At 53.7% G+C, this 22207-nt stretch overlaps 8 protein-coding genes and 1 non-coding gene across 9 annotated transcripts; 4 read left to right on the top strand and 5 right to left on the bottom strand.

Moving 5' to 3' along the window:
• Nucleotides 1-533: 533 nt before the first annotated feature.
• Nucleotides 534-627, bottom strand: J4E93_010404. The gene has a single exon. It is a non-coding gene; the product is annotated as a tRNA-Leu (tRNA).
• Nucleotides 628-1047: 420 nt separating this feature from the next.
• Nucleotides 1048-1887, bottom strand: J4E93_010403 (uncharacterized protein; the record flags this gene model as incomplete). Its single annotated transcript, XM_049348284.1, has 2 exons — nt 1048-1769; nt 1830-1887. The coding sequence occupies 2 exons, from the start codon at nt 1885-1887 to the stop codon at nt 1048-1050; spliced, it is 780 nt and encodes a 259-aa protein (XP_049194513.1).
• A 1605-nt stretch (nt 1888-3492) lies between these two features.
• J4E93_010402 (uncharacterized protein) lies at nt 3493-3981 on the bottom strand (the record flags this gene model as incomplete). The annotated part of the gene is made up of 2 exons (XM_049348283.1): nt 3493-3830; nt 3918-3981. 2 exons carry the CDS (start codon nt 3979-3981, stop codon nt 3493-3495), a joined length of 402 nt encoding a protein of 133 aa, XP_049194512.1.
• Nucleotides 3982-5296: 1315 nt separating this feature from the next.
• Nucleotides 5297-6420, bottom strand: J4E93_010401 (uncharacterized protein; the record flags this gene model as incomplete). The annotated part of the gene is made up of 3 exons (XM_049348282.1): nt 5297-5893; nt 5939-6127; nt 6334-6420. The coding sequence occupies 3 exons, from the start codon at nt 6418-6420 to the stop codon at nt 5297-5299; spliced, it is 873 nt and encodes a 290-aa protein (XP_049194511.1).
• A 1595-nt stretch (nt 6421-8015) lies between these two features.
• On the bottom strand, nt 8016-9989 carry J4E93_010400 (uncharacterized protein; the record flags this gene model as incomplete). The annotated part of the gene is made up of 3 exons (XM_049348281.1): nt 8016-9127; nt 9174-9751; nt 9799-9989. 3 exons carry the CDS (start codon nt 9987-9989, stop codon nt 8016-8018), a joined length of 1881 nt encoding a protein of 626 aa, XP_049194510.1.
• A 729-nt stretch (nt 9990-10718) lies between these two features.
• Nucleotides 10719-13826, top strand: J4E93_010399 (uncharacterized protein; the record flags this gene model as incomplete). The annotated part of the gene is made up of 1 exon (XM_049348280.1): nt 10719-13826. One exon carries the CDS (start codon nt 10719-10721, stop codon nt 13824-13826), a length of 3108 nt encoding a protein of 1035 aa, XP_049194509.1.
• Nucleotides 13827-14083: 257 nt separating this feature from the next.
• Nucleotides 14084-14941, top strand: J4E93_010398 (uncharacterized protein; the record flags this gene model as incomplete). Its single annotated transcript, XM_049348279.1, has 1 exon — nt 14084-14941. One exon carries the CDS (start codon nt 14084-14086, stop codon nt 14939-14941), a length of 858 nt encoding a protein of 285 aa, XP_049194508.1.
• Nucleotides 14942-15404: 463 nt separating this feature from the next.
• On the top strand, nt 15405-17373 carry J4E93_010397 (uncharacterized protein; the record flags this gene model as incomplete). Its single annotated transcript, XM_049348278.1, has 2 exons — nt 15405-15459; nt 15647-17373. The coding sequence occupies 2 exons, from the start codon at nt 15405-15407 to the stop codon at nt 17371-17373; spliced, it is 1782 nt and encodes a 593-aa protein (XP_049194507.1).
• A 1457-nt stretch (nt 17374-18830) lies between these two features.
• Nucleotides 18831-22121, top strand: J4E93_010396 (uncharacterized protein; the record flags this gene model as incomplete). The annotated part of the gene is made up of 3 exons (XM_049348277.1): nt 18831-20579; nt 20630-21904; nt 21963-22121. The coding sequence occupies 3 exons, from the start codon at nt 18831-18833 to the stop codon at nt 22119-22121; spliced, it is 3183 nt and encodes a 1060-aa protein (XP_049194506.1).
• Nucleotides 22122-22207: the final 86 nt, after the last annotated feature.

Raw genomic sequence — 22207 nt, 5'->3', positions numbered from 1 at the left:
GTATCTACCAGGAGCATGCATTCGGCCTACTGTTGTTCTCGCCGCAGATATGTACTACTCCAGGCGGTAATTTTACATAGCTATAACGCATCATAGGGCAATATGTCCCCTTCACCTGCTCTGATACTTCGTCAACTTACGTATTTGCTTCTACCCTTTTATGAGCCACTTCTGGACATATATTTTGTCCTCAGCGCCAGACTATCGTACAACTATCCCCCCTAAAGCACACAGCAACTGTAAATGGAATGGGAATACGAGCTGGCTTGGCAGGCTACGCCTGTTGATCGCTAAAGTTGAACGGCGATGTTCTTTGTGCCTACCGCCAAAAAGATAGTTTGACCAAATATCCCCGATGCAAAACCAAATACAAAAAGCAAAGTTCTGTCTTCTCGCAAAAATTTGCCTCCGGAACTACCCCCGCCATTGCTCCAGGCCCTCGTGGCTACTATTTCACCCCAACACCGCCAAAAAGATATTCCCACCCCATTTTCGAACGCAAAGAGAAGGCAAAAAGAGCAAAACAAGTAGCTTGACACGAGTGGGGTTCGAACCCACGCACATTTCTGTAGTAGAGATCCAAGCAGGGCTTAAATCTACCGCCTTAGACCACTCGGCCATCGTGTCTGATGGAGAAACTGGACAAATTTTGGAGATACAACATCTATATTGCCGAGGACACAGCACAGGAGCCGTGCCGTAGGCATAAAGAAAAGGATTTGGTGATATTTGGTATCTTTGTCGTGGTGCGGGGTAGTAGAGGGGCAGGTCGACTGTGGTACAACATCGACTTTGTGGCGTGGAGACAACACTCAAGAGAACGCAGTACCAATATAAGAATAGACAGTTAGTTCATCTTCAACAACTTTTCGAAGCATATGAACAGATACATCAGGCCAAACGAGTGCATTAGTTAGAACCGTGCCCTAGTTATCCCTATAATGTACAAATCCATAACCAGCCCTACACTATATACACCCAGCCATTAGATCCCATCCAAGCCCCAAAAGCCGAACAACTCAATCCCCTACTACCTTCATCCCCCGTCTACGCAACCCATCGCTTACCGAGCGTCTGCGCCGCCTTCGCATCATCAGGGTTGTTCTGAGCCAGCGCCGAAAGAATAGACGCAACATCATCCTGGCGCTTCTCAATATCGCGACGGGCAGCAGCAGCAGCCTCAGGGTCGACCTCGGCGAGCGCGTCAAGGCAGTGGGCAGCATCGTCCTGGCGCTTCTCGACGTCGCGGGTCTCGATGTCACGACGGGCAGCCGCGGCGGCCTGGGGGTCGACCGCCTCAAGATCATCAAGGCAGTGAGACACGTCCTGGCGCTTGGTAACAGACTTGGGAGTAGCGCCACCGGTGGGAGCAGCGTTCTGAGCAGCAGCGGCGTCATCGGGGTTGTTCTGCGCGAGGGCAGCAAGGATGGACGCAACGTCGTCTTGACGCTTCTCCATGTCGCGAACGTCAATGCTGCGGCTCTTAATGTCGCGACGGGCTGCTGCTGCGGCCGCGGGGTCGACCTGCGCGAGGTTGTCGAGGCAGTGGGACACGTCGTCCTGACGCTTGGTGGTGGATGTGGAAGACATGGCCTGCTTGGCTGCGGCGGCATCATCGGGGTTGTTGGCCTCGAGTGCGGCGAGGATGGAGCTCACGTCGTCCTGACGGCGGAGCTTGACCTTCATGGCTGAGGCGGCGGCATCGGCATCTTCGGGGTTGTTCGTACGGAGAGCCTCGAGGATGGAGGCAACGTCGTCTTGGGGACTAGCTGGGAGGAGTTAGATGTGTGTCCAGTGAAGCATACTTCTTCATGCTTATCAAAACCTACCGGTAGCGAAGACGGCGCTGGAGAAAGCAGCAACGGCGACAAAGGCTGTGTAACGCATGTTTGCTGATTGGAGGTTTGAAAGTATTGGTAGTGAGAGTAGATTGAAACTGAATAGAAGTGACCGGCACAGATATTACAAGATGATAGTACTGATAGGATGTTATTTGCTCAAATCGACTCAAGAAGACATCGAGCTCTAAATACCACAGTCCGGAGAGGTGATACCCGCACAGCCAAACATCTAAGCTTCGCCGCGTCAGATGTGGAAGCTTATCACGAAACCCACCTTGCCTAGTTTCACGGTCTTGGTACGAGCCGAGTAAGAAGATGCTCCATTGCAGTGTTCGTACGCAATGCATGTTCCGCAGTCAGCAAGGAAGAGTGTGGTTGTTTGGTTTCCGATGTTCGGTCTTTGGGAGCGGGTTGGAGTGTTCACGTATCGTGTTTCGGAAACAGCCTCACCATCTACCCAGACGCAGATCTGAAACAACGCAGCCTCGGTATCTCTATACAACTTGCGCAGCAGCTCTTGCTTTTTCTGTGACCGTAGCAAGTATCACGTCGATCTGGGACCAAACGCGGAGGCTCTAGAGACGTGCGCCGCGCGGACTTTGCCATGCGACGCTGCGTACTGATCTGCTCACGGCTGTCCACAGCATCGATTGCCCTAAATGATCGCTATAGACGCGGCCCTTAAAAAGTCTCATAGTCTCTACAAGTCCTTCTCATATGGGATAGTGTATTACGCGCGTCTTTCGATCGGGGGAGGGTCGTAGTGACGTGCGGAGTTCGCGGAGGTTCGGATCGCTCTCGACTCGGGGAGCTTCAAGTCGTGTTGACTGCGTACTGCTTTCTATCAATTGACTATCAGCTCGGTACTTCGAAGTAATGTTGCTAGGCTCGTACCTGGTGTCTGTGGCTTCCATCGTGCCGCGGGTTGTCGAACAACAACAACAATGGGAATACGGTTGCCATCTCACCCACACGATATGCGCTCCTATATTTCCAGGTGAAGGATGCAACAGGCCTTGAATCAATTACAACAGCTAGGGCAGCTCTGTCCGTTCGTTCTCCAGCTTCCGCTCACGGTAGCGGGTCGTACCGAGGCAGCCTCGAAATCGCGGGGTTCTGGGGTAGAGCATTGCGCTGTCCACCTGCGGCGGGATGAGATGGACTATTCAGTCTAGGTAGTTAACAAGCTCAAGTCGAACTTCGACATCGTAGTGGGGTGGGCAGCATTGAGCACCCACGGGCTTGCGAGTGAGCTCGAGCGAAAGCTTGGCATGACCAAGTCTCAATATCGGACAGCTCGAACAGCAGTAGCTCATCACGGAACGTGGCACGGGTATTGACAAACGTCGGCATTGGTTGTGAGGGTCCATTCGAGTCCATTGAGTTCAACGTCAGTCATCCGCACATGTCATTACCATAGCTACAGCTTCCGCACATATACCTGGGTAAGGAAAGCGAGCCGTGGTGGTAGCTTGCTCTTCAGATTGCTCGTCTAAAGTACATGTTTTACACAATCTGACCGGCCACTAGAGTAGGAAAAGAGGTAGTAGTCGTCCCTATGCACACACCCATCCGCAAGAAAAGTTTTCCACCTTGCGGCACCCCCATACCGTTGACCCCAAATGTCCGGCAGTCCATGCAATGCACACATCTATGCGACGTAGAGGAGCAAGAAGGACATCATGAGCGCGAAAAGACCAGTGGCCTCAGCGAAGGCGAAACCGAGAACGGCGTACTGGAAGAGCTGACCCCTGAGGGAAGGGTTGCGGGCAACACCCTGGATGAGACCACCGAAAACCGTTCCGATACCGACACCGGCACCGGCAAGACCGATGGTAGCGAGACCGGCACCCTGGATCTTGGCGGCAGCGACCATGGCGGCAGCGGTGGACTCGGCGACGATGCCACGCTTCTGGATGACGTTGCGGGCGGCGTTGTTGCGGAAGGCGCTGCGGGCAGCGACGAGGGTGTTCTGCTGGGGAGCGCGGGCTGCAAGATGATGGTCAATGGCTGCTTGATGAGCTTGCAGAGCTCAAACCCAATGGCTTAAGCTGCTGCGGCAGGCGCGAGACATACCAGCGTTGGAGAAGCCACGGGCGGCCACGCGGGCGGCGCCGAAGGAGCGAGCGATGGCAACCATGGTGATGGTATTGACGGTCGGAGTGGAGATGAGTTGGAGATGAATTGGTCCTTCAATGGATGGGGAGTGGTGGGAGGAGGATGGAGGAGGTGGATGCAAAAACTCGCTGAAGGGTTGATTAGCCGCCAAGAGTCCGTGCGGGAGCTCACATCGGGTTAGCGCTCCCCGTTTACTCCCGACAACCTTTACCTCGTCGACCGTCGTGAAGTCTTTGGGAGGCGTAATGACTTCTTCTAGCTGCTCGTAGTCCTCCTGAGTAAGGTGAAGATATTGGGAAATTCTTGAGAGCCCGCAATCTTCACAGAGTTTGCAATCGCTTTCCAACCGCTCCACAAACATTCCCCTCAACCGACACAACCGATCTTAGATGTACCACGACATCGTTACGCTTATGCACATTAGAACGCAATATTTCGAGCGAATTTAAGCACGAAGCCTAGCCAGACAATGCGATAATCTCATCGGAGATCGTTCTCTACTGTGTATACGCTCTGATGCGTTGTTTATATTGGCTCTGAACCTCATCTGTGGGGTACAGATAAGATGCCTACACGCTGGACGGAGTGCAAGAATACCTGCTGCCGACCGTTCTTCTAACCAATTTCATGGGTCACAACAATCCGGTATGGCAGATTCAAGCGATGTAATTGCGGTCTTCGTAAGGTTTCCCAAAGCGTCACCACAGACGTGATGGCGGGAACGACATTCTTCATGTTGCATGAGATACCTTCGAAGCAGCCATAGTGGACGCTACGATGCAAGGTATACATAAGGTTTGTCCTACCCAGGAGTTGTGATCAACTGTTATGTAAGCGACTAGAGACTTTGTTTGTGATAATGTAGTGTCAGTCCCTCTAAGCACTAGAATCATGACAGGTGTCACTGCACACAATCTCTCCCCGGAAAGACACGAAAGAACAAACTGTAGTGCTCACATCGAATTCAACGACGAAAGCTATTCCCATATAAGACTTTTGGTAAACATGACCCTTCCCACCTCATCCCATCCATGCCAACCATCTACCCATCCAACCATCCCATCCATATCGGCCGTAACAGCCCACCACATCTCCTCGCATCAGCACTTGGTATCGGACTCAAAAAAGAAAGATTACAATACAGTCACAGCCCCGAAGGGCCGTGATAAGAAGTGGTATCGGACATTAGATGGTCGTAAAGACCGAGCGCAGAGCAGACGTCGACGCCCAACTCTCGTCGCAGGGAGATCACAGCAGGTGCGACTCGATCACTCCCCGCATGCGTGAAACAGTCATTAGTTGATAAAAGGAAACGCCTTGTCAGGAAACAGTTGTGCTTATTCGACCATTGCGCTAATGGGCGTGCCAGCGCGGCTCTCGTCCACGAATTCGCTCATCTTCATCTTCTTGTGTCGCGGGCTCTCGGCCTCGATCTCGTCCAGCCGCCTCTTCAGGTCCGCTTCTCGCTGCTTGGTCTCTTCGAGCTCTTGCCTCAGGGTTGATTCCGTCTGTCGTGCTGACTGCTCGCTCTGTTCGAGTTCGCTAACACGGTTGCGGAAGAGATCGTTGATGAGCTCCATCTCCGAGACGCGTGTCTTGAGCGCAGTGTTTTGAGCGGCAAGAGTCTCGTACGGGAGAGGGGCTTCGAGGTGGGAGCCGTTGATCGAAGAGTTGGCGGGGGACGGAGCACGGATGCCAAAACCTGGTAGAGAGGGCGAGTGGAAGTCACCGCCATGCAAGGCCTGCTCGAACAAGTGTGATGGTGCGATGTTGGAGGGGTGGTTGAAGTTCGGGGTACCGGTGCGGGAGATGGGCGATTGCGAGCGGTCGGACAGTCCAGAAGAGATCTTGCCAGATGCGCGGCGGTGCTGGGCTAGGGCTAGCTGGCCATCAGCATCGGGATGCGCGGCAGGAAGACCACCTTGGTCGCTTGTCTGTCATGTGTTAGTTGTGAAGGAGTTGTAGGTTGACTTGCATACCCGCTTGCGTCCACCTGGTCCGCCAGTCTTGACCCGGTTCCGGCTCTTGATGACATCTGTCTTCAGACTGATGGGTCGCGGGCGTCCGTGTAGCTTCAAGAATAGACCACAGGCATTGCAGAGAACAGCACCAGATTCGTCGCGGCGCCAAAGAGGGGTGGTGGAGGTTGCGCAGTTTTGGCAAGACGGCTGCAGATTGTCAGCAGGAGCACTTTAGTGTTGCCAAAATCCATCAGGCTCGTCTCTGGACGACATCGCAAAAGAATGCGATGCGTCGAGGTCGCCTCGAGCGCGAGGCCAGAAGAAGTAGATAATGGCTACCTATCGATAAGAGGATAAGAGACAAATCGGCGTCTGGCATGGAGCCATGACGCCAACATCGCAATCGTACGTACCGGAGAGCCAGCCTGACCACCAGCAGTTGCGGGCGCAGAGGTTGCATAAGTCATGCTGAGGCCATTAACGGGTTTACTGTTCTCCATGGTTAGCGAGGACTGGAAAAGAAGTCGCGAAAACGCCAAGCTTTCAGTGATAAGCAGCAGGTGCGAGCGGAACGGCCGGCGGTTTGTGCCGCCGACGCAACTGCCAGTCTGGAGCCATTCACCACGCTCTCGCATTCCACGATGAGTGAACACAACACCGTGAAAGTGTTTACAATATTCTGCTAGAACATTTTGCAAAACCCTTTACGCATCTGTGCTTGTACACACTGGTCCCACACTACCGCAACGAGAGCCTGGGTGATTCTGGAAACGTACCTGGGGGGTGAAGGCATTCTCTTCTCGGGCGTATCTCTCCTCATATTATCATTATTATCATTACTGTTCATATTCGCAGCGGGGCAATTCGACGCAGCCGACGCTAGCGTAGCTAGTGACGGTAGCTGACACGAGGCATTGCTGCCATGCCTTTGTTGGGTGTAGGAAGCCACGGTCGAGCTTGAGGACGGTCGTGATCTATCGTGGCCGATCGACGGCAGCTTGTCGTCGAAGTTGGCGGTGGTAGACGTTTTGAAGGCGGGCAGGTCGAAAACCTGCAGGATCGAGGGTCTGCGGAACGAGTCGTCGACCTGGGGCCGAGGGAGGATGGAGGTAGCCAGTGCGGAAGCCGTGATGGGTGTATTAGGTCGAGAAACGCGTGGCGCTCCTCGAATAGCTGGTAATGTATCGGGTGGGAATGCCTTGAATGTCGAATGCGCACGTTTTGATGATGTACACCAAACAGGACGCGAGCAAGCGGATGGAGCTTCAAAAGAGAGTGTGTATTAAGTAAGGGAGCGACTGTAAAGACTGAAGGACAGAAAAGCAACAGCTACAAAGCAGTGTTGAAAGAGTGTGTCTGTCTGTTGAGAGGAATGAGCACGAGATTGAGCTACCAGGTACGCGATCCGTTCTCTGCGCTTTGGTGATAGGGGTCCCTCCGTATCGATAATACCCACCTTATTTAAAATTAGGATCTAACCACCTGCATGACCTCAGAACGCTGCCCGCAAGTGTCCCTCCAGTCTCTTTTGAGCCGGGCCGTTTTGCTGCAGTCGTACAAGCTTCAGCATGGTAATCTGAACCATACGATGACCTCCTCAGCGATTCAGCCCTTAGTCACAAGCAAGCATAGCACAATTCGCACGCATTCAGCCTCCACAACGGCTCTCAATATTGCCACGCCCGGTCCTACAGGGCCCACGAACAAAGGGTCGTTGGAACGAAACAACCGTCCCGTCAGGCGCGTGATGGTTCACGCTGACCGGCGCTTATGGTATTGCCCCTGAGGCTCAATTACGCTAGTCCCACAGCGGCCATGCACGTCTGTGCGCGTACCTTTCACTAGACCAATCACGTCTATCTTGTCTCCGGCTTGTGGCTGTCACGTAGATAGGGAGGGTTCAAATTGGATAGATACCCGTAGCGCGAACTATCGCACAGTCTGGAGAAAGGCATTTTCAGGGTCTCGCATCGGGCTTCACCAAGGGTATACCAGTACAGTTTTTGTTGAAAGATCACTTGACCTTAGAGATAGCGTTTGGGCAACAACGGTGACCCCATGGAATGTATCCCTGCCACCTGCACGGTGATTATGACTATCTACCAAAGGAGAACCAACCTTTCTTGGCTTGCGGCTTCTCCTCCTTCTTCTCCTCAACCGGCGCCTCTTCTGGCTCTGGCTCAGGCACCTGCGCTTGCGGCGTGCGCCCGGGATACTCGACGTAGTTCCATGCCACATCGAGGAATAGAGGCTTGACCGGTACCGGCTTGATCTTTGGAGGCCATGTGACTAGGTTCTTCAGATCAACCATGCCCGATGATGGATACTCGTTCAGTCGCTCAACAACGGGCGCTGCGTTTGCCAGTCCGGCCTTGGACGCGGTATCAGAGTTTGCGAATAGTTGCGACAGTGCCACTACACCCCGGTAGTGCGAGTTCAGGTTCTCTAGATTCTCCTTGAGCGTCTTTGTCTGCTCCCCGGAGACTTCCATCTTAGGTGCGTTGGATGTCGAGGACGCCTGGGATTGTGGAGCAGATGCTGCTTGGTTTGCCAGTGTCAACGCCCTGTTGCAAAGCGCTAAGGCTTGCTTTGGCGTTGATAGGAATGCGTACGAGTGTGATAGATTCAAGCACTTCAGCGCCTGGAAGTATGCACGCTGTCCGTCGAGTTCGGAAATGAATCCGGTATCGCGAGCAGCACCCCTGAGGTCCTTGACCGAGTCAATACTTTGCAAGATTGCATCGTACAAAGCGATGCGCTCCCGTAAGCGCGCCAGCTTGCGGCCAGTGGGCTCCTCCCGTTCGACCCATTCCTTACCGTCTTTGCGCGGTCGGCGCGGCTTTTGCGGAGGATTCGCGGGGAACGTGAGGCCGTCGTCTTTGCCGATAAGCACTCGGTTGCGCCCGACTCGCCACGAAATGAGATCGTAGTTGACCGCCAGGTTCGTGACGCGGAGATCCTGCATGCGCGCATCGCCCTCATCTACACCTTCCTTCTCAAGCTCCTCAATCGCCCTTCGTGTTGCGTCGACCGCGTCTTGACTCGCAATGAGGATGTCGTCGTAGGCGTTGGCACGGTCTTTGGGCGATGAGGTGGAAGTCGTAGATTGGTCAAGGGCAGCGGAGGCGGTATCGACAGATGCTAGAGCCTGGCCAATCGCAGCGTCTACTACGTTTGCTGTTCGGCCGCGCCATGTAATTTGGGTGTCTGTTGACTATTAGCGATACTCTCTTGTTCGATCTGTGCTGCTTACGGGACGAAGCTGCTTCTTCTTCCTTCAGGGCTGCGGAGTCGAGCTTCTCCACGGCCTTGACCAGCTCTGCGTCGTCCTTTGGGAAGTACTTTGTCGCAACAGTCGGGACACCCACTGTACGCGGGATGCGACTTTGATAGGCAGCATAGCGGATGCTGGGGTCGGTAGTGCCTGCCAACACATCTTTGAACAGGTCCTTCCTCGTAGCCTTCAGCAGAGCGCTATAGATGACTCGCGCCGCAGAGTACTTGGTGAGACACGGGGCCCAGCGCTGGGGCGTCGCGTTCTTGCTCTTGATGCCCTCGGCTTGCTTCTCAAACTCATGCGCTCCAGCCAGAGTGTAGGCATATGCCTTTGCTTCGAGCACGTCTGTCTCTGATGCTCCGCTTGCGCTCGTGTTGGAGATGAGCTCAATAATCTGGTTCGCGTATTGTGTAGCCTTGTGTAGGCGCGAGAGGATGTGTTTACGCGTAGAGCCGGTGATGTTCTTGTCGGCGTTTTCGTCGGAGTGAGAGGCTTTCATAGCCATGGCCTGCGCCCATGCCCGTTCCGAGTTGAGCAGGAGCAGGTGAAGAGCCCTGTCACAGTCAGCTTCCAGCATGCGCCTCGTACACGTGACTCGTACTCATTGTTGTTCTTGATATCCTCCGCTGTGACCGGGGCCTTTGCAGTATATTTGGCGTTCTTGGGTGTTGCCCGACCAAGCTTCTTGTTCACAATCCGGAGACGTCGCGACAATTGCTCATGGTAGGTATTGTAATCACCGATGAGGAACGCCGACTCCCGGTAGTCGGTCACGAACTTGGTGATATCCATGGCCGGGCAGCTGGTGTTGAGTGCAACTGTGGGGATGCGGCTGATGTGGAGGGGCATCAATTGGCGAGCTATCCATGGCCCTGCCAAGCGAATCGGAATCTCAGGTCATTGTCGCGCCGTAAACTTTTCGAGACATCATAGACATCGGGCCCGCCACTGCCACACGCGCTACTCGTTCTTTCCCTTGTGTCTTTTGCTTTAGTCTCCTTCTTCTGAGTCAGCACTCTGTACATTGGTTTTCCTCTCCACCGCTTTTCCTGTACAGTAGTCCTCATCGCATAGCTGGAGGCATGCACGAGTGTGGGCAACCCCCAACACCTAGTCTTCTTGCCACTATATCTAATAGTTGCAGTTTATAGAATTCCTCTCAGCCTCTGGTAATCTGCGCCGCCCCCATCTGCGCTTCCTACAGTCCAGGTGATGCTCGAGCGTGCTTCGACATGCCTCGAATCCGGCGGACGCCAGCTCTTGCGCGCTCCGAAGCCATGTCTACGCAGTCGGCGCACGTTGCACCCAACACCTCGGCACCACGGTGCAAGCGATCTCACTCTCTCGCCTTGGCAGGTCGCATCCCCAACTATCGAAGAAACAGGTGGTGATGGTGGCAATGGAGCGGCGAACAAGGCCAACACAGACCAGAAAACCCACGAGGGTGTAATGCTCGACTTTCTGTACCCGGAAAAAACCCTGGCGCTTCTTGGAAGACTATCCGTAAACCCGCTCATTTCAATGGAACAGAGGCGACGGCAGCCGTATGCGATTCGAGCCCGCCATTTTTCGACAATACAGGCGCAACCTGTGCAAGATGAAACGCAAATGGATGTGGATAGGGTAGAACAGGCCAAAAAGGATGCGGCAGAGCTATTACATGGGTCGGATGCAATCACGGCATTGCAGAAGTTCCTAGATTCGCCGTCACCTGAGGAGCAAGAGTTGGCCTGGCAATTGTATACTAGCATCCCCGAGGATCGCTTGGCGGAAGTAGAGACACTGCAAGTACAGCTCCTGGACTATATTGTCCAGGACGGTGAGCCTACAGTACCGGAGCGAGTCCTTCAGGTATTTGACGCGCTTCGCCCAGTCGCTCGACGGCTATCATCATATCGAGCAGCTATCAAAGCCTACGTTGCGTTGGGGATGATAGGGCCGGCAGTTCGACTTTATGACAAGCTCGCCAAACCCATCGAATCAGGAGGTCCCAGTCAGATTCTACTGCATAGTGGCATAGATGCCATCCTTCGACGAGCCGTACTCGACGAGCAGTGGGAACTCGCGTTTCGTGTCTTCAGAGAGTTCCATCGGAAAGCGCATTCCATTCGTGGTACTCCCACATACCACGCGATTCGCACCGGCAATACACTCCCAGAGTTGTGGGGTCAGGCTGCAACATTACCAGAACTTCTGGAACATTTCGAGTCTTTCTTGCGATACGTCAGGGAGTTTCAACACGAACTCACATCTACGCCATCCCGAGAGCGTGATTTGGCCTGCTTTGTCATGTCCTTCGTACCTCACGTAATGGATCGCGTCTTGCTTACGGAAAAATTCGACGATGATTTTGTTTGGGATTACTTCATCGGGCTCTTTGACAGTCTCCACTCTCTAAATCTCCCCACTTCAACTCTCTACGAGCACGCGATTCGAAAGATGTTGAACCTTCCCAAATACCGAGAATACACCAACCAGCGAAAGATTCCGCTCGAGCTATATAGAAGATACCGGCAACTTTATCTCTATGGGGACAAAAGCACTTCCGAAGGGCCACCATCACGGGTCTTGATCAGGTCTATGATCTATCAGCATTCTTCGAAAGGCGGCCTTGGACGTGTTCAGGATCATCTACACGATTTACGCACCTGGTACCCAACTAAGCCGCTACGGTCTGGTCTTCTCAAGTACCTGATTCATACGTATGCCAGGGTTGGTAATGTGGAGAAGGTGGACGAATACGTCAATGAGCTTCGATTACATCACCCAGACGAAGTGACAATCAGCGTACTCTCATCACTTCCGTATGTGTATGCACGACGCGCGGATGTCGATGGCACCATCACCCAGTTCAAACGCATACACGAAGAGTTTCAGATGACCCCGGATACTGCTTGTTGGAATATTTTACTGCTTGCCTACGTCCGTTCCGAGGACCTCGATGGTGCTCTGGAATGCTTCAACAATTGCTTGGACTATGGCGTTGCACCAGACGTGAAAACTTTCGGGCCTCTGCTCGACTTTTGTGCCCATAGAGGTGATGTTGAGGCTTTCGAGACACTCTTCTCCAAAGCCAAGCAGATGGGCGTACAAATTGACACGGATGTTCGTGCAAGGGCGGGCTATGTCGAAGCATTTCTAAATGCGGGCGATCCAGAAGGCGCCGAAGCGATCGCATATGGCATGCTCAACAGTTATAAGGCAGGGACACTCCACGGATACCCTCTCTCACATACATGGAACTTGTTGATCCAACGGCGCGCAATGGACCGCGACTTAGCGGGTAGCAGGCAGCAATACAAACTAATGGTCGAGAACAACATCCCGCTGGATAGCTGGACTTTTGGCAGTCTGATGCGAGCATTAGTCGAAGTAAAGCAGACCAACGCTGCTTACAAACTGCTGAGAGTCACAATGCCGGAACAAGGATACCGGGTCCATGCACTTCACTACGCCATAGTGATGACCGGTTTCTTGAGGGAGGGGCAGTATCAACAAGCTGTGGAAGCTCACGAAAGGATGAAGGCGCGCCAAGTTCCACAAACCGAGAGCTCCCGCCAAGCTTCACTACAAGCGCTTGGTATGGCTGATTCCCGGCAGCTAAAGAGGAGAGGAGCCAAACATCCGAACTACAAGCTTCTCCGGGTCGAAGAGGCTCTTGAAGAGATGCTCGTCTCCAGTACAGCGCAAGAGATTGCGCACCGACAACCTGTACATGAACGATTTGACGATGTGGACAGTTTTGATGACCTTCGAGCATCCTACTATGGCCTGATGATCTCGCTCTATAGCGCCAGATCAGCATATAAACTCTGCAAGAAGCTTTTCCAAAAGGTCGAAGCAATGGTAGCAGATTCCGGCACCTACGCTATACCATTGACCCTCGTCACGTCGATGATGGAGGCGCATCTCAAGGCAAACAACCACGCCGAAGTCGCAAATTTCTGGGAACTCGCGCGCACTTCCGCCGCAAAACTCACCAAGACCTTCCACCAAGCCGTGAACCAGAGCGCCCCTGTCCCTGACGACACCTCCATCACCGACCCTTTGATCCTACAACGCTTCCAAGAAGCGCACATCTCCGACAACCGCCGCCAGATCCTCGCCAAGCCAGCTCGCTTCTACATCCGCAGTCTCCTCGCGCAATCCGACGCCGACAACCCCACCGCCGCGCAAGACGCCCAACGCACCATCCGCGACCTCCTCGTCAACGGCTTCACAGTCGACAACCTAACCTGGAACGAACTCATCCAGCAGCTCATCCACCGCAACCACATCATCGACGCCTTCTCCATCTGCGAAGAATACCTCATGCCCCGCTTCCCCGGCTGGCGCGAACTCATCCCCAACTTCATCCGCAACGACCGCAAAGGTTTCCAGTGGATGGAGCTGCGTCCGAATGATCTCAATAAAGCTAGTGTGCTGCCGCGGTACAAGACTATTATCCTGCTGGCTAAGGCTTTTGGTCAGGTTAAGAGCGATGAGAAGAATGGGGTTGGGTATGATGAGGAGGCTGGGGCTTGGTTAGCGGAAATCATTGAGAATAAGGCGCCGTTGACTATGAGGGCTATTGATTCCATGCCTAGGACTTTCGATAAGTTGCAGCAGCGGCATTTTGGTGTTTTGTAGAGACAGTAGTCTGTATATATGTAGATTATGTAGTAAACTACGATCTGAACGCGTTGTATGTACAAAGAATTTGGCTGATGTGAAATCTGATAATGATGGTCTTCCCACTAAGGTCAAGAACGCGCGAAGATGGAAGCAACCACCTCGGCATTTTCGGTACAATGATGCAGCGAGAAAACCACGTACCCCGAGTGTAGGAACACGTGTGTGCCCATACAACGATATTCAGAGCAACCCCGTATCTTTCCAAAGCAACAATGCCTTTTTCAAACCCTCTCAATGCAGACTACGCATGGCCGCTGTACAATGATGAGCCCATCGAAGGAGCCTTCGTACTCGACACCGCCAGTGGCATCGACAAGGCTGTCGCAACAAGCGTCACACGTCCCTGGCTCTTCGCCTTTAAGCCCACCACGTCTACACCAAACGGACGAAATATCCTTATTCTAGGTGGAGGAGGCTACGTCGAGCTCATGGTGGGAAGAGAAGGTGTGCAGGTAGCGAGATGGCTAGCAGGGCTAGGCTTTCATGCCTTCGTGCTCATACATCGTTTCCCGAATAAAGAGACGGGCAGTCAAGCGCCAGTAGACGACGCCAGGCGGGCGCTCACAATGTTTTATGAGAAGGGCTTTGGAGAAGGCCCAAAGAGTGTATGCGGTCTCTCATCTGGTGGTCATCTCGCTGCATCGCTACTCTCGACGTATCCCACCTGTTGGAGCAACCCGAATGCGGAAAGTGGTGTTCCCGACCTCGAATTCGCTATCATTGGCTATGCGCCCATCTCGACGAATGCAAAAGGACGCCAGGTCATGGCGGGTAAGCCAGCGCTGGAGCCGCCGGAGAAACAGGCGCTTTACGATACCGTGCAGCCAGACGTACAATTGGAGAGCAGGGTTCCGCCAACCTTCATAGTGTATGCTGGAAACGATCCGGTCGTGCCGGCGGTGAATGCATATAGGCTCGCTGAAGGCATCATGAAAGCTGGTGCCCCTGTAGAGCTTCACGTTTTCTCGGATGCACCGCATGGGTTCGCGCTGGATACGCCAGGCCTTCCGGTGAGCGATTGGCCGAGCATGTGTGAGAAGTGGATGAAACAGAGTGGCTTCATAGAATAAGTGCGAGGCATCGCGTCGTACAGACTCTACTCAGCTGAGAACGCAACGTAGCCGTGTCGCAAATGAACGTTTCCTGCAAGCTCTCGCATACTCAGGTACATCCGGTGAGAACAGGCGGATCTGTGATGTGCCTGCTTCAAATGACAGCCGGATGCGGATCAGGCTGAAACGGGTGAGTTGGCAAGGAAGCAGCAAGACAGGTCAGTGAGTTCGAGCGACATTTGTCACATGTAGTATGGAGTCGATGGTCGCGGTACTCGCTCGCGTGCATGACCAAATGTCAGATGGAGTATGATGTGGCTGTGAGGCGTGTGGCGAGTAAAAATGTTAAGGTGGCGGGGAGGAGAGCAGGTCTGGGCAGGAACCGACGCCTAGCGCAGAAGCCGGGCAGGGTGACGTACCCACCTTTCGGTCGCGCCTGCCCGCGCCTAGAGGCAGCATCCCTCGCGCCTCGACTCCCGCCATGAGCCAACACGCAATATTGCTCCTCGACACTTCAGACGACCGCCGGAATAATGGTGCGCATAACAGAAAGACGACACCATGAGAAATTGAACTGACCATCGCAGGCGTCGCTTTTGCGGCAACTCGTAGCCGGCCCTCGCGCCAGGCATGCTGAAGCTGGCCTCGATCTGTGCTATGTGACCGACAACAGTACAGTCGCCCCAGGATAGTTTCCAGTATTCGCCCTCTGACAGCGTCTAGTAATCGCTACTTCGGGCCCTAGCGGCACCTACCCGCAGCGCGCCTATCGCAACCCGCTTGACTCGCTTGTAAAGTTTCTCGACTCGAAACATGGCGACGATTGGGCCATCTGGGAGTTCCGCGCTGAAGGGACGGGCTATCCCGACTCGGAGGTCTACGGTCGCGTCTACCATTATCCCTTCCCCGATCATCACCCGCCGCCTTTCGCCCTGATACCGAACATCATGGCCAGCATGCGCAACTGGCTCCATGAGAAAGAGGGGCGGGTTGTCGTAGTACATTGCAAGGCCGGGAAAGGGCGATCGGGAACTGCTAGTTGCAGTTATCTCATCAGCGAGGAAGGCTGGCCGATTCACAAGGCTCTAGATCGCTTCACTGAGCGGCGCATGCGCCCCAACATGGGCAAAGGCGTCAGCATCCCCAGCCAACTCCGATGGATAGACTACGTGGATCGCTGGGCCAAGCACGGCAAGTTGTATGTCGAGAGGCAGGTCGAAATTCTTGAAGTGCACTGTTGGGGCCTCAGAGACGGTGTCAAGATCCAGATCGAGGGCTTCGTCGAGGATGGCAAGCTTATCAAGAACTTCCACACCTTCACTCGCGACGAGAGGGAGATTGTGCGAGGCGAAGTCAAGACCACTGGCATGGCACAGGCGGTACAGGAGGTCATGTACAAGAACGGTTTCGGCCCATCCAAGACGAGCGAAGGTCCCAAGAATGGCTCCACTTCCTCCCTCGAGCAGCAGCAGCAGAGCAATGTCGATGGCGCCACCACGACCGAGCCAAGATCGTCGCGCGAGAGCCTACCCACAGGCACAGGCGACGTTGTTTTCCGACCTTCCAAGCGCGTAGTTTTGCCCACCAACGACATCAACATTGACGTCGAGCGTCGTAACAAAGCCGCTTTCGATCTCACCATGGTCACCGCTGTCGCGCACGTGTGGTTCAACACATACTTCGAAGGGAACGGCCCTGAGCAGAATGGCAATGTCGACCAGTCGGGCATGTTCGAGATTGCATGGGAAGCCATGGACGGCATCAAAGGCTCATCTCGGAAAGGCACACAAGCTTTCGAGCGCATAGCCGTAGTCTGGCGCGCACTCTCTAGCGAAGAAGGCCGACCTGGTGTTGTCATTACAGAACCGAAGGAGGGTGAGCCTGTGCAACAAGCCGCGCCCGCAGATTGGAGGGGTACCAAGGGCGTGGAGCCGTCCGAAGACAAAGATCTAGGTGTCCGCACAGCGAGCCCACCCAACGAGAAGTCCGACATCAGCCGGGCGAACAGCGTCCGAAGCGAGAACAAGAAGGGTACCACCATTGTCGAAGCTCCCGGCCGGAGGGACAGCGGTGATAGTGACACCAAGCATGTCCGACCACATGGCCCGAATGGGGAAAAAGTCTTGATGGAGCCGAACGGTTCTGCTTCTCGAACAAGCACAGACGCGACAAGGAGTGGGCCGACAACGGCAATCTCAGACCCCACGCAACCAGATCGTCCTGACAATTCTAGTCATGTTGCTAGCCACTCGCGATCTGCAGACCAGCCTACTGGGTCATACCAGAGCGGGGGCCACATTGGCGGAATTGCGGAGAGCTTGAAGTATCACGTCTCAGGAGCAGCTCACACCAACGATCTACCTGATGGAAAACCTGAGAGTGAGATGAAGGATGCGAAGGAGCATGGCCTTGGGCACATGCATTTTGGCAAGAAAAAGACAAGTTCGTAGGTGCATATACCCTTACGGCAGCGGCAAAACTCGTGCATCACGTCGTTGTCTTCGGTAATGCGGGGCGTTGTTTGGAGCTGCATGACAGAACCGGAAGCTTGCGGTTGGCGTCTGGTCAGCGTATCACATGTGTGCACAAATCGTGCTTTGCGCGTGTTGCATGGCGCTGTATGCATTGATGAGGCGTTGTACAGCGCGCTTCTTTCGTTATGAGAAAGTGTTTTGGGTTTGTAGGATTGAGGTTGGTTTCGCTGTTTCTCAGATACACCACTTGCTTTGGACCCACTAGGGAACAACAGATACTTCTGATTAGAAATTCGTCAACACCAAGGACCCTAACGTATGCGCGACTGTATATTCGTGCAGCATGGGAGAAGTGAGGCGACCTGTCCACGGGTGTTCGGTAATGCGCTCGATACCTAGCCGATGCAGCTACTGCATTCCTTCCTGGTGAGGCAGGGCCACTCAGCGCGACACACGAACGACCATCACTGCAGCTCAGCAGCAGCCGATGGGAACACAACGTCAACGGATGAGCCACTTTGGTAATATGCATGTGCGTAGAGAGCACAGTGCATCATTGCGTTACCGGAAACGCAGGGAAGTGTGCTGTAGAGACAGCCGCAGCGCCACCGGACCAGCCCGCAGGTATAAGAGCGTCACGCAGTCGACGGCCGAGTTCTGTGAGCCGTATACACGCCCTCGAGAACGAGAGGTGCAGATAAACCATGAAAGATTGATTGGGGCCGGCGAAAGCGAGCGCGTCCACACTCCTGCAAGGCTGAAGGCATTGTCAGACGAGGCTGAGCTACGCTCTGCCTTGACATTGGCTACCTCCTCACCGGTCATCACGACATCGCTTTTTTTCCTCAGCCTGTACATGCAGAGTAACCTGCTCAGGCCAATACATCGACGAAACGTTGCTCCTACAGGAAGGTCGTGGCTAGGCAGCAGATTCGACTGAAGAGGTTCATTAGGTATGTGCGGCCTCCACTCCACCACCACCCTGTACTGATATGGCGATAAGACGATCTAGTCGAGCACGCTGGCTCCCAACAAGTTCAGCCTTGTCGGAGTTCGCTATTCTGAGCTCGTCATTTGCCAGATCCCGGATTAGGTACTGCGGGGTAATCGAGAACGGTAATACAAGACTGCAGCCTAGGAGTGTGTTGTGTGGGCGAGAGATCTGATTAGAGAAGGGTGTGGGTCGGGGACAGAGACAGAGTGAGGTTAGGCTTCACTTTGCGGCTCTGTCGGTGGATAAAAGGGTGTGAGACCTAGGTCCTCTTCTTGTCTCAGCCTTGAGACTGTTTCATCTGCAATTGCTTCGTTTCTTGAACGAGCCGGACCCCAAGTTTACGTGTTACGACTTCTCCCAGGCACCTATCTCCCAACCCATATTCAACAGTCAAGCGATAGTAGAGAGCCAGCCTCGCATCTTGGCAAGACTACGACCCATGAACGGACCGGACAATCCGAAGACTTCTTCCACCAAACCTTCACTACCTGCCAAAGCTAGCAAAAAGCTCTCCGATACCTCATCATCGTCACCAGTCATTGTTGCAACCCCTTCCGTGAAGTCCGATCCGGACGACATCTCGCTGCACGAGCCAAAGATGGATTCTTCACAAGAGACTGTCGAAGCTCATGTGGCTGATACGGCTCAGACTGGCGATGAGAAGCAGACTGCTGTCTCTGTCGAGCATACTGAGGTGCCCAAGTCTGAGCTGGTCGTTGCGAAGAAGAAGAGTGTCAGCAGGCGAGGGAAACACGCACCAAAGAAGTCAAGGCGTAAAGCAGAAGAGACGTCTACATCGGATTCTAGTGGCTCTGAGAGCGACAGTGAGTCGGAAGAGAGTAGTGAGGACGAGAAGGCTAAGCGTAAGAAGAGGCGGAAGTTGGCCGCGAAACGAGCAGCAGTGAAGAAGAAGCAGCGGGCGAAGGCGAAGAGCAAGAAGAGCAAGAGTAGGAAGCACGATTCAACAAGCGAGGATGAGAGTTCGGCTGATACCTCCGACTCAAGCTCGGACTCAGATTCAGAGGCAGATGATAAAAAGAGCCGCCGGAAGGTTTTGCGAGCCAAAGCCAAAAAGAAGAAGAACAAGAAGCTAGAAAGCTCTAGCGACGACAGTACTTCTAACACTTCGAGCTCATCCGACAGCGAGTCGGATTCTGAGGACGAGAAATCGAAACGTCAACGCGCAAAGGCGAAAGCCAAGCGGAAGGCAAAGAAAGCAAAGAAGGCTGAATTATCTGAATTTTCGTCAATGACATCGTCTTCCGAGGACGATCTCCCTGTGCCGACCTCGCCGCCAGAGCCTCCGTTGCCAGGAGATACCCTTGACACACAAGTGACCAAAGTAAGTGGTCTGCTCAACAGTCTCAAGGCGCAACAAGCTTCTCTCAACGCTGCCGCTGCCGCTGCCGCCGTATCTACCACGAAGCTTGACAAGCCAGTCAAGAAGAACGCTCTTGAATTCAAGCGCGTCGATCAGGTTTTCGACATGAAGATACGCGATTGGAAACTCGTTGAGAGCAACGCCGACCAAAAAGATGAGTTTGACTGCGTGTTCACCGTGCGCAGGAGACTCAACTGGGAAGGCAAGTACCAAGAGACGCAACTGGATATCAAATCCAAGCTGCTCCGCAACGCACTCCAAGAGGTTTTCAAGGACTGCAAGAGCATCAGCCTGGTGGAAGACATCCCGCAGATTGATCCTCACACGCTGTTCCACTACTACGACGAATTGAAGACGTACATCAAGAAGACGTTGAAGCCAAAGCTGAAGAAGGCAAAGAAGTCGAAAGAGCAGAAGCGCGTCAAACAGCAGATTGCATCATGCAAACTGCTTCTGAGTTACATTGATGAGGATTACACTGCGACGCGCAAGGCTCTCCGGCCCATGCTCAAAGCGGGTACGATCACGTACGACCTCGTTTGGGCATTGTTCAAGCCGAACACGATTGCCTTCACTCCCACGTATCACAACAAGGATGATCCGCGATGCTTCAAGGTTGAGACTGCGTATGAGTATGAGAGCTGGATGACAGGAGTCAAGTCCTGGTATGTAGATGGCAAGTATCTTGAGTATGACGGCAAGTCTTTCGGCCTGGGAGACCATCAGATTACGATTCAGGCGTTCAAGGGGCACAAGAAGATTACTAGTCTGTCGGCCTATCCGTTGAAGTACCACAAAGATCCTGAGGTGAGTCGTTGACCGGTTGATCGAGCGGGCGTTAGCTAATGGTTTTGCAGAGCATCAAGAAGCAACTCGTCGACCGAGGCAAGAAGTTTGTCGCTCTCCAAGGCATGAACTACCGCCTCCAGAAGGGCATTGCGTACATGAAGCACAAGAACAACATCATCCGCTTCATCATCAACGGCCGCGTCATGGTCGATCCCGCCATCTTTCGCCGCATCAATCCCAACTATCCGCTCTCGTACCTCAAACAGGACGAGCTTGCACAGAATGAGGAAAACGATGATGACGATGATGACAGCGACGACTGCTGCTGTGGGTCTGACGAGGGCGAAGAAGACGAGGAGAAAGACAAGATGCGCATTGTCATGTGGAAGGACAAGAAGGGCAAGAAACACCCCATCCGCGTACCACAAAGCGTCATCGACAAGGAAAAAGGCGACAGTCCCGACAAGCAAGTCGAAACCGACGAAGACGGGGCAGAGGACAAGCAGCAGTGCTTCACCGAAGAAGAGCTCCTCATCGCCTCTCCCGTCGTCCTCGGGTTCGCCTTCTCGGAGAAACTCTGGCTCGAATTCTCGCTCGCCGGCATCGACGACATCAAATGGAACGACGAAGCCTTCTCCAGCCTCGTCCTACCCAGCCGCATCAAGCAGAACCTCAAAGGCCTAGTCTCATCCCACCGTTTCAACGCCGCAAAGACCATCGACGACGTCATCCAGGGCAAAGGAAAAGGCCTCAACGTCGTTCTCCACGGCCCTCCCGGTGTAGGTAAGACGCTTACCGGCGAGTCCATCGCCGAGTACCTCAAATGCCCACTCTACGCCGTCTCAGCAGGCGAACTAGGCACCAACAGCCGCTCACTCGAAACCGATCTCAACCGCATAATGGACATCACGCATTCCTGGGGCGCTATACTCCTCCTCGACGAAGCAGACGTGTTTCTTGAAGCGCGGCAACCCCACGACATTCATCGCAACAGCCTTGTATCTGTGTTCCTGCGTTTGACAGAGTACTACCAAGGCATCCTCTTCCTCACAACGAACCGTGTAGAGACGTTCGACGAAGCCTTCCAGAGCAGGATTCACATGGGTATTCGATACGACAATCTGGAAGCCAAGGCGAGGAAGAAAATCTGGCAGCACCATATTGGCAAGGTGGAGCAGATGGGTCGTGACGCCGAAGCCGATAAGAAGAAGGGCAAGGATAAAGACAGTGATGAGGAGGGTGCTGTGAAGGAGGGGCAAGAAGATAAAGGTGGGAAGACGATGAAGCCGTTTACCGAGGTGGACTTTGATGAGCTGAGTAAGAGGAGTATGAATGGGAGACAGGTATGTTTTGTTGTTGTTGCGATGGTGTGTGTGGATGTCGGCTAACAACTTCCTGCAGATCAAGAATACGGTCAAGACGTCGCAGTCGATTGCGCTTGCGGAGAAGTCAGTGTTTAGTATGGAGCATGTTAAGCGTGTGCTTGAGGTTGCTGAGGCTTTCGAGGATGATATGCGCGGTGGTGGGGGTTACCGTGATGCGAAGAGGATGTATACCTAAGGCGGGTCTCTTTCACCGGACGGACTGTGAGGTTGTTGTTTTGAGATGTCTTTTGCTTTCGCTTGGATGTGATGGATGCCGGCAGG

The sequence above is a fragment of the Alternaria ventricosa genome (genome assembly GCF_023758065.1).
Source record: "Alternaria ventricosa strain BMP 2768 chromosome Unknown scaffold_30, whole genome shotgun sequence".
Lineage (NCBI taxonomy): Eukaryota > Fungi > Ascomycota > Dothideomycetes > Pleosporales > Pleosporaceae > Alternaria > Alternaria ventricosa.
Note: the sequence above shows the minus strand (reverse complement) of the source record. Positions and strands in the feature narration are given on the sequence as shown.